Source organism: Nematolebias whitei, chromosome 7 (assembly GCF_014905685.2).
Source record: "Nematolebias whitei isolate Nwh7 chromosome 7, NemWhi1, whole genome shotgun sequence".
In the NCBI taxonomy this organism is placed as follows: domain Eukaryota; kingdom Metazoa; phylum Chordata; class Actinopteri; order Cyprinodontiformes; family Rivulidae; genus Nematolebias; species Nematolebias whitei.
The window spans coordinates 2,733,875-2,745,537 of record NC_056504.1 but is presented as its reverse complement, the minus strand read 5'-3'; the positions used below and the strand labels follow the sequence as shown (position 1 = coordinate 2,745,537).

At 43.2% G+C, this 11,663-nt stretch overlaps 1 protein-coding gene across 1 annotated transcript in view; it reads right to left on the bottom strand.

Annotated features, from left to right (window-relative positions):
* Positions 1-5,368: 5,368 nt before the first annotated feature.
* tp53rk (TP53 regulating kinase) overlaps positions 5,369-11,663 on the bottom strand; it is a 7,994-nt gene continuing 1,699 nt past the window's right edge. Inside the window, exon 2 of the mRNA XM_037678538.1 lies at positions 5,369-5,923. Within this exon, the coding sequence (XP_037534466.1) occupies positions 5,436-5,923 (488 nt within the window). The 3' untranslated portion in view covers positions 5,369-5,435. The remainder of the gene's footprint in view (positions 5,924-11,663) is intronic.

Genomic DNA, 11,663 nt, shown 5'->3' with positions numbered 1-11,663 from the left:
AAAATAAGCTCATGTCAGTTTCCCTTTCTGGATATCATGTCATGTCTTGATTTACTCTCATGGCTACATTCAGAATCAAATGTTGGCACTGAGGCGTTTCTGTATATTTGTACTGAAAGTTTGTAACTGGAATTTTTACTGTAGCATAAGCTCTTCAGTTTATGTACATGAGATGAAACGATTATAGAGCTTCCTTTAGTTCACTTACACTGGGTTTTGTCTACAACTGGAATGTACAAAAGGTTTTACCATCACAACAATTAAAAAATACATTTTGATGTTGTAAACATCTCCATTCTGTTTTCTGCGTCACTGTTTCAGGCTTGACTCGCACAAAATTTTTCATCTTGTAGCACTTTCTTCTTTACCGTTAAAGTATGCCTGCAAAAAATATAAAATAAAAAAGATTTCCGATTTTTGTAGAAGATATGTGGGCGGTACACATTTGAACAATTTAACCATATTCAGGGAAATGTTTAGCTTTAAGCAGTCTCTTTTCCTAGTTGCATTAATTGGTTATTTGTTGCTTGAAGGTGAAAGGTATATTGTGTTTTTGCTCGTGTGTGTGTGTTAGTTCATTTTTAGTGTTAACAAAGTATCTCATGAACTAGTGGACAGATTTCAAAAACTCCCAGCAAATGATTTGATGCTCATCTACCACTGATTAACATTTGGAGTCAAGTCCATTTAAAATGGTAGCCAGACCTTTTTTTTTATTCAACCTTTATTTCTACAGGTTAATCCCATTGAGCCTCGAGGACTCATTTACAAGAGAGACCTGATTTAACAAAGAATGATGACAACAATGGACAGTTATAAAAAGTCATACTGCAGGTTTTTTTTACAAATAGGATGGCTAAAAGAAAAAGGTAACAAAAAAACAGCTAGATTCTAAGGTGAATGTATAAAACTAAAAACAGGAACATGTCTGCGTTGGTCCCTGCCAGGAGTCCAACAGATTCTTAGGTTGTTTTCACACCAGATAGTCCGGTAGACTCGGTTCTGGACCGATATTCATGAGCTTTTGTTACATTTGAGCTGGTGAGTTTGCATTCACACTGCACTGTGCAGTCGAGTCAACCTGTTGAAGCAACCTGTTGAACCAACCTGTTCCCCCCCTCACCTGTGGGGGCGCTGCACCAAGAACTACTGAAAGAAACGACACAAAAACCCCTGAAGACACTTCTTCTTCTTCTTCTGTAAATAAAAACGAAGTGGCATCAAGTTTTAGCAGTTTTAGGAGTTATATTTTGTCATTTTTCAAAAATGGACTTAGCATGAGCAGAAGATGAGACAGAAGACCATGGAGAATATTGTTTTCCACACAAGTCAGCTGACGGCTCCGTATAAGAGAAATGTGTTTGTCCTGCGGAGCGGGGCTCGGTCCGTTTACATTCACACTGTACTGGAACCACTGGAGTTCTCTTCTACCGGACCGAGACCTAGGTTTTAGCCCGGGCCAGAGTTCACCTTTTTGTTCCGTGACAGAGTTTGATGGCGCGTTCACACCTCCCTAAACGAACCGGACTTTCTAGGAAAACGAGCTAGAGTTCGATTAAAGCGACTAATCAGGGCTGGTGTGAATGCACCCTTAAAGTCATTTAGAGAGGACAAGGTTGAGAGCTTCAGATCTTTTTACAAGATATTCCAGGAAACAGGAGCGGAGTAGGAGAAGGTCCTTTTGTCTAGTTCAGTCCTCACTGAGGGAACACTGCAGGTAATAATGTCCTGAGAGCGCACTCCGTAGCTGCACTCACACAGAGACATGTAGGAGGAGATGTATGAAGGCAGCAGACCAAGAAGTGATTTAAAGATGAAAATGTACCAGTGGGAGAGTCTGTGTGAAGTTAATGGTGACCAGTTAACCAGTGAATACTGGGTGCAGTGGTGAGTACGGTAGTTACAGCCAGTTATGAATCTTAGTGCACCATGATAGACAGCATCCAACATCTGCAGCATCCAACATCTGCAGCATCCAACATCTGCAGGGTTCTTGTAGGAGCGTTCATGTAAATAATGTCACTGTAATCAATGGAGGGAAGGAAAGTCACAGATACAAGGTGTTTCCTAACATTCAGGGTTAGACAGGATCTGTTTCTGAAAAAGAAACCCAGTTCAACTTTCAGTTTCTTTACCAAGTTTTCCACATGGAGCTTAAAAGAAAGATGTGAGTCGACCAAGATAACTGAACTGACCTAACTGAACCTAGTAAACACAAAAATAGCTATAGTTCAGTCAGATTTAGAAATATTGAGCTAAAATTAGGTTTGTTAATAGTTGAGTCATGACCAACACATACAGTGATTTGTGAAAGTATTTGCCCCCTTGGCTTTTTACCCATTTTGTGACATTACAACCTGTCTTTAAAGTTTATTTATATCAACTGTATGTGATGCATCTGCACAAAATATTCTAAGTTGGTGAAGTAAAATAAGAACTAATATATATATATATATATATATATATATATATATATATATATATATATATATATACATACAGTATATGTACACCATACACCACTTTCTCTAAAATTGTTACAATAAAGGGTCATTTAGAGATCGGCCTGAAGTTGTTAAGATCGTTACAATGGACTTAGCATGTCTGAGCATGGACTTTGTTGTTTTCAACCAGTTTGAAAAGACTGTCAACAAGGAAGAGGGCCGGCAATGGAAGAGGGGCGTACCAAAGAGACCATCTTATTACAAGCAGAACTGGTTTGTTCCACTTTGGAGTAAGCTGTTGGAGGAAGAATCAGTTTTGTTGTGTGTTTCCTTGACTGATGAAGCCTTCTGGATCGGAGGCGAAACGTTTCAGCACAAAAAAAGAAACTGTCCAGATGACCTGACTGAAAAATGTTGGAGACTTTTAACACCATTTACGCAGTTCTTAACTCAAAAAATTAATGGTAAATAGCACTTTTTCCTTACTTCCACAGATAACTTAGCTAGATTTGAACACGTAAGAGAACAGGAAGCAATGGCAAAAACAAGCTAGGAAAACAATCACTGTCGCTCCTTTCAACCACAGCCGTCCTTCACCTCTGCCGTCCGTCATGGTGTCTCGACATGAACTCGTGATGTAGTTGCAAAGGGTCAATAGGCAAATCTTTTGTAACGAATTTAAACAACTTGAAGATTACACACTGCACAACCCATAGCACCATCTGCTGGATGAGCTTTCACACGAGGCTCAACCTGTTTTGTATTTGTAAATGGTTTTTTCTATCCTTAACATGTGTTTTTGGTCTTTCAGGTACAACTGGACCTACATCTGGACCTGGACCTACCATTCTGTGTTCGTCTGTCTCTCCTTCCTGTCCTCTCAAACCAGCCGGTCAAAGCAGATGGTCTCTTGTCCTGAGCTGGTTCTGCTGGAGGTTTCTTCCTGTTAAAGGGAGTTTTTCTTCCCACTGTCTCCACTGTGCTTGCTCAAGATGGGAGACTGCAACGAAGCCAAGATTCAACTTGTCTGCTGGATTCTTAGATAGAGAACTTTACTAATTTTATGTGAATGTTTCTGTAAAGTCCTGAGACAACTTTGTTGTGATTTGGTGCTTTATAAATAAACTGAATTGAACTGAATTGAGGCTAGAGGAAATCTGATGGATAATTTCAGGTAGGAGCTCCTTCGGCACCAAATGTTTCTGATTTTTTGTCTATCTAGTTTCAAATTAAAGTTACTTTTTAAATGGACATAGGAGTGTTAGCAAAAGATCTGAGAAACCATCCATCAGCTTCCACTCAGGGCTTAATTTGTAAACCTGTCAAAGACGAACGCATACAATTTTGAATAAAGTAGATGTGATTTCAAGCATTTTGGTGTATCTTAACAGGTGGTTAAACATCTGTTTACCTACATTTGTAATCACTCCACTTCTGTCAAGCATCCTCTCCCCCTTGACGATTCTGTCAAGCAAGTCGGGCTCAAGCCCGACTGTCCCTGCTTGTTCTTGTCCGACTTTACATGAACTTCCAGGCACGTGCCTCGTTAGCTGGGTACTCATCCCAACCACTCTTAGATGTTTTTTTAAGGGTAGATGCAGAAATGGTACTTGAAAAGGCAGGTTGTATGCTGTTGTGTTTAAGTAATTATTTTCATTTTACATATCCAATACAAGTTTTATTTGTTCATGGTAGTCATATTTGTTCATAACTTTATTATTAAGCCTGAGAATTACTGCATCCAAGCAGTTACTGGAACGCACCCCGTCAAACGAATCCTGTTCCGGCAGGATCCAGCTCAAATTAAGCTCTGCCTCCACTTGTTCCGAAGTCGGGTCAAAGGGACGGCAGCTTGAACAGGGAGGTCCAGACATCTCTTTCCACAGCCACCTCTTCTGGGAGGACCCCAACCAAGAAACGTAGTCTCTCCAGCGTGTCTTGAGTCTTCCCCGGGGTCTCCTCCAAGTTGGACGTGCCCTGGGAGAATCTTTACCAGTTGCCTGAACCACCTGACCTGGCTCATCTGGATGTGGAGGAGCAGCAGTTCTACTGAGTCTCTCCTGATAACTGAACTTCTCACCCTGTCTCTAAGAGAGAATTCAGCTACCCTGCAGAGGAAACTCATTTCAGCCGTCTGGATCCACAATCTCACTCTTTTAGTCTCTACCAGAGTTCATGACCAGAGGTGAGGGGAGGAACGTAGACCGACCAGTAAACAGAGAGCTTTGTCTTACAGCTCAGCTCCCTCGTCACCACAACGGACCGGCACAGAGTCTGCAATACTGCAGACGTTGCACCAATCCGTCTGTCAATCTCAAGCTCCATTCTTCTCTCACTCATGAACAAAACTCTGAGATACTTGAACTCACCACTGGAGGCAGAACCTCACCCTCGACCCAAAGAGAGCAATCCATCCATTTTTCACTGAGGACCATGGCCTCAGATTTAGAGGTGCTGGTTCGCATCCCAGCCACTTCACGCTCGGCTGCGAACCGCTCCAGATCAACCACTGGATGAATTATGAAATTATTAAAAAGTAATCAATGGATCTATGTCTGCAATGAACTTTACACAACTCAACTGACCTTAGAAAACAACAAAGGCTATAATGTAGCCACGTTGACAGATGTTGAACTAACATTTAGTGGTAGAAGCAAAGTTATTCCAGTACTGACAAATCATGCAGGATATTTTGCATTTCTGCAGGTTATTTTCAAGGTTTGGACTAAATATCTGCCTTTTCTTAACACAAGAGATCCTGGTCGTAAACTTCAGGATTATTTTAAATAATGTAAAGCTTTTAAACATTTTGTTATATTACTCATAAACAAATGGAATAAACAGTTTTACATATGGATTTGTTTTGTTTCGACACACCGATAAATAAACTGCTCAAAAAATGTGCCTAAATAATTGTAATGCCATTTTAAAATGCCATTTTATTTTATTAACATCAGAAGTCTGCCACAGAAACCTCAGAGGAGCATCTAATCATCCCACCATGGACCTCTTCCTCCCCCTCAGCCTAACTTCGTTAAGTTTTTTGATAACGGCTGCAGACTTTTTGGATGAGGCGCTGTAACTCTTCAGCAGCACCTCAAACAGCAGCTCTGTGCTGGGGTGAGTACTGAGGAAAGCCTTCTCTAGAACGAACAAATCCACCCCCTTATCCTCCGGCAGGGCCGAGATGTAACTCAGGCCGAAGTCGATGAGGACAAGGTTGGGCTCCACGTTGTCCAGGCTGCAACTCAGTAGCATGTTGGAGGTGGTCAGGTCTCCATGAATGACGTCTTCATCGTGCATCTTAGCTAAAATCTGGCCGATACGCCGAGCCAGTCGCTGCATCTCCTGCTCCTTGCAGGAGCCAGACTGTTGAGCGGAGGCGATGTGATCGCGCACTGTTAAAGAACCCAAAACCTCTTCCATGAAAATACAGTGAGCGGCGTAGTCCACAAAGTAAACGATTGGAGCCGAGATGCCTGCGGAGGAGACGGAGAGAAAGAAGTTATCAATACAACTACAAAACTGCAATAGGATCCATTTTTACCAAACAAGGCTCAAGTGATGTGAGCTGCCGAGACCACGACTGACGAAGCCTAAAGGAAACACGCCAATGGCCGCACGATGCACTTCTTCATGTTTTGAAGAATTGTCAGTATAAAGAATGACTCACAGGAGCATCTCATAAAATCTGAATATCATGAAAAGTTCAATATTTCCTGTCAATCATTTCAGAAAACAAAACTCATTGATCGGGCAGCACGGTGGCGCAGTAGAGCTACTGTCACTCGGCAAGCAGGTTACCGTGGTTCAAATCCCAGTCCAGGGTCCTTTCTGGGTGGAGTTTGCATGTTCTCTCCGTGCATGTGTGGGTTTTCTCCAGGTGCTCCAGTTTCCTCCCACAGACCAAAAACATGCATGTTAGGGGCCGTTTACACGGCGTGTATTCTGAGTGAATCCGCTCCTTTCTCTCTGAGGTTCTGCTGATCATTTACACGACACCAGTGGCCCCCCCCTCTTTGAATCCAGATGTTTCTGAACCCACCTTCCAGAGTGGAGGTTTTTCTCTGACCCCCCGCTGATAATGTGAACATCTCCTGCTGAGGCTTTGTGTTAAACCACATGCGCACACGTGGACAGACTCTATATTTCTATCAACATGGCGGCGGACACACAGTTTTCAGAACCTCGACTGATGGAATATATTTTAATCTCGTAGTTAATCTACGTCAGATTCCAGGTGCTGTGACCAACATCTGTGTTGGAAGAGACACAGTCTGATCCAGGTCTAATGTCGCTGTTTATAGAACGAGGCACGTGCACACGCCGCGCTGCACTGTAACATCTAAATGTGCTAAATAATAAGTTTAATAATAATAAACAGTATTTATGTTAGTGTGAGAGATAATGAAGCTCTGAGCTAAATTAAGGTATCTGGACATTATGTAGTTCAAATTTAAAATGATGCTAAACATGTAGTGTGAACACTAAAGTTGAAAATGAAGACATCAGGTTTAATTTTTATTTATTTATTCAGCACCACAAACTGTATGTCACACAAACACTGATAATAAAACTGAACACACTATTAAAACACGTTAACAGTAAACTGCATGAATGAACTGGACTCTTGTTTTCATCCTGGATGTCCCACGTTGTTCATGTGGCTCGTTCAGGCTGTCTCTCCTTTCATTAATGCAGATTTAAACATTCAATGTACTGAACATAAGAACTGAGGGGACGTTTAAATAAATAGTTCATCCACATCTCTGTCTTCAACGTCCTCCTGCAGTTCATCTGGGCTGAGCCTCGTTCAGAACCGGTCCACCTGGTGGAGGACAGCTTCTCCTCATAAGAAAAATATAAAAACTCAGCTGGTTGTTGATTGATGGAAGTAAACACAAGCAAACATTAAGAACAATGATTTACCTGCTGTAAATCAGCTACTGATGATCACGGAGTGGAACGTCCAACATCATTATGGTCGACTCGGTTCTGGTCCACTCAGCGACCGGTGTGGAGCTGTTAGACGAAGCGGTCCCGCTTGGTGTCAAATCTGTCGACTCTCATCCAAAATTCATCTTTAACTTTTTGTTAGGATGTTGTCAGCCGAGCTTTTAGCCCAGAGGAAAGTCCTTACAGGGAGCGACGGGCCGAGGCAGCTCGCATGCGCATTGGGTGAATGTACAAAACTCACAGCGTCATCTAATGACACGGCATGGCAACTACAGCGGATTCAAAAAGGGGGGGGGGGGGGGGTCCCTGTGGATGCATGTAAACACAAAATCCGTCCATGTCAACGTGCATCATTTTCTCTAATTAACATACGAAAAAACCTACGTTTCCCCCACAGTGTCAGTGTCAATAGGACCTAAATTGTCCTTAGGTGTGAGTGAGAGAGTGAATGGTTGTTTGTCTCTGTGTGTCCCTGTGATGGACTGGAGACCTGTCCAGGGTGTCCACTGACTCTCACAGTGACTGCTAGACATGGGCACCAATGACCCCTGTGACCCAAAAAGGAAGAAGTGGGTAAAAGATAATGGATGGATGGAAACCCATAGATCCATGACACAGAGTGACATATTTCAAGCCTTTATTTCTTGTAATTTTATTGATTATAACTTAGAAATAATGAAAAAACAAAATTCAGTGTCTCAGAAAATTAGAATATTCTATAACCATCTTTTGGCAGCTTTGGCAGTGTGGACAGAAGCAGAGTCCTGCTGGAAGATGAAATCAGCAACTCCATAAAGCTCGTCAGCAGAAGGAAGCATGAAGAGCTCTGAACTGCCCGGCTAGATGCTGCTCGGCCTGTGGATTTCAGAAAACACAGTGGAGCAACACCACACGAGGAGTTTGGATTTTGTCCACTTTGAGTTCACCCTCCCCCATCTAACTCCTAAGCCGTGCATTCCTGCACGTCGCAGCCGGACCATTAACCATTTCACTGCCACACGTTTCACAGATGTTTATAACTCTGAAATGATAATTCAGGCCCCAGTGTTTCTCACCACCACTGAGGAGCTGACATCCCAGTTCAATTCTGTCTGCTTAAAGACTCTGGATCATGCCGCACCTGTTAAAACCAAAAAATCAAAACTCAGAGCAGAACCTTGGCTGAGTGACGTCACCAAGGCCGTTAGGCAGCAATGTAGGAGGGCGGAGCGAAAGTGGAGGAAAGACAGGCTGCAGGTCTCTTTCCAAATACTTAAAGAGAGTTGGTGCCGTTATCAGAAAACAGTAAAAGCTGCTAAATCAAAATTCTTCTCTGATATAATTACCTCAAACTCTCACAACCCACGTGTCCTCTTCTCCACCCTAAACTCTGTTCTCCACCTCACTGTACCATCACCTCTGGAAGCCTCGACTGAGCTGTGCAAGAACTTCCTACATTTCTTTTTGGAAAAAATTGCTACCACCCGGGCTCTCATTTCCCCTCCAACTCATGACCCATCCATCCCACCTCAATCTGTAGCTCCTTTTGACCATTTTGAACCATCGCTCTATCTTCTCTAGAGCAGGTCATGTGCAGCTTGAAACCTTCTGGTTCCCCCTTTGATGTGGTCCCCCCTCGACTACTAAAGGAGGCGTTTCCAACTCTAGGTCCGTCCAATCTTGCCATAGTAAACAGTAGTTTATCCACTGGGGTGGTGCCAAAAACCTTTAAACAAGCTGCTGTCCAGCCTCTCCTGAAAAAACCAAACCTTGACCCCTCAGTCGTTTCCAACTTCCGGCCTGTCTCCAAACTCCCATTTGTTTCTAAAGTACTGGAGAAAATAGTCGAGTCCCAGTTGAAGTGCTTCCTGGAGGATCACGCCATCTTAGAGCTTTTCCAATCGGGCTTTAAACCTCTCCACAGCACTGAAACTGCCCTGCTGAAGGTTTTTAATGACATCTTCATATCCACAGATACCGGTGATTCTGTGCTGCTTGTCCTGTTGGACCTCACAGCCGCCTTTGACACCATCGACCATGAGATCCTCATTGCCAGGTTGGAGCAGTGGGAGGGCGTCACAGGATCAGCCCTCAATTGGTTCAGATCTTACCTCACTGACAGATCCTTTTGTGTCTCCATCAAGGATTTTAGTTCTGCAGAGGCAGAGCTTAAATGGGGGGTTCCGCAGGGGTCCATCCTGGGTCCCCTCCTATTCTCTTTATACCTGCTGCCGCTTGGTGCTATTTTCCGGAAACACAACATGCCCTTCCACTTCTATGCCGATGACTGTCAAATGTACTTCCCCTTAAGACACAATGGTACATGCTCTATTCAACCTCTGCTCAACTGCCTGGCTGACATCAGGGACTGGATGGCTTTAAACTTCTTAACTTTCAATGAAAAGAATCTGAAGTCATGTTGTTCCCTCCCAACGACACGATCACAAACCACTGCATCGACCTCTCCACTCTACCCCTGTCAGAAAAACAAAGAGTCTAGAACACATACTTACATATTAATACAAAAAACACCAACCTTCAAATAATCATGTTCAATTATGCACTCAATACTTGGTCGGGAATCCTTTTGCATGAATGACTGCTTCAGTGTGGCGTGGCATGGAGACAATCAGCCTGTGGCACTGCTGAGGTGTTCTGGAGGCCCAGGATGCTTCGATAGCGGCCTTAAGCTCATCCAGAGTGTTGGGTCTTGTTCTCTCAACTTTCTCTTCACAATATCCCACAGGTTCTCTATGGGGTTCAGGTCAGGAGAGTTGGCAGGCCAATTGAGCACAGTAATACCATGGTCAGTAAACCATTTACCAGTGGTTTTGGCACTGTGAGCAGGTGCCAGGTCGTGCTGAAAAATGAAATCTTCATCTCCATAAAGCTTTTCAGCAGATGGAAGCATGAAGTGCTCCAAAATCTCCTGATAGCTAGCTGCATTGACCCTGCCCTTGATAAAACACAGTGGACCAACACCAGCAGATGACATGACACCCCAGACCATCACTGACTGTGGGTGCTTCACACTGGACTTCTGGCATTTTGGCATTTCCTTCTCCCCAGTCTTCCTCCAGACTCTGGCACCTTGATTTTCGAAAGACATGCAAAATTTGCTTTCATCCGAAAAAAGTACTTTGGACCACTGAGCAACAGTCCAGTGCTGCTTCTCTGTAGCCCAGGTCAGGCGCTTCTGCCGCTGTTTCTGGTTCAAAAGTGGCTTGACCTGGGGAATGCGGCACCTGTAGCCCATTTCCTGCACACGCCTGTGCACGGTGGCTCTGGATGTTTCTACTCCAGACTCAGTCCACTGCTTCCGCAGGTCCCCCAAGGTCTGGAATCGGCCCTTCTCCACAATCCTCCTCAGGGTCCGGTCACCTCTTCTCGTTGTGCAGCGTTTTCTGCCACACTTTTCCCTTCCCACAGACTTCCCACTGAGGTGCCTTGATACAGCACTCTGGGAACAGCCTATTGTTCAGCAATTTCTTTCTGTGTCTTACCCTCTTGCTTGAGGGTGTCAATGATGGCCTTCTGGACAGCAGTCAGGTCGGCAGTCTTACCCATGATTGTGGTTTTGAGTAATGAACAAGGCTGGGAGTTTTTAAAAGCCTCAGGAATCTTTTGCAGGTGTTTAGAGTTACGTCGTTGATTCAGATGGTTAGGTTAATAGCTGGTTTAGAGAACCTTTTCATGATATGCTCATTTTTTGGGACAGACATTTTGGGTTTTCATGAGCTGTATGCCATAATCATCAGGATTAAAACAATTAAAGACCTGAAATATTTCAATTGGTGTGCAATGAATCTGAAATATATGAAAGTTTCATTTTTATCATTACATTATGGAAAATAATGACCTTTATCACAATATGCTAATTTTTTTAGAAGGACCTGTATATATATATATATATATGTATTGTGAAATTCTTTATCAAAAGGGCTCGTGAAACGGTCGGCACAGATATTCAGACGATGGAAAAAATGACACACAGACTGTAACTTGCTAGAATAATATTTGTCATTTATTAATCTGCCACAAGAAAAAAAACAGCCAAGCAAAAGAGTCATGTACACTCTTAACACACAAATTGATATGAGTATCTCTCACCGTGACAAAATGATCGGGAAGCCTTTCGATCCAATGAGGAGAACTCAATCAGGCGATCTGGCACCGCGCGCTGGTCCAGAACAAGACTTCTAACTCTCTGTGTCTGATACATTTCTTATAAAGGCTTCCCTGATCGCGTGAGAGCAGATCAAAGCAAGTTTTGATGGTTGCCAG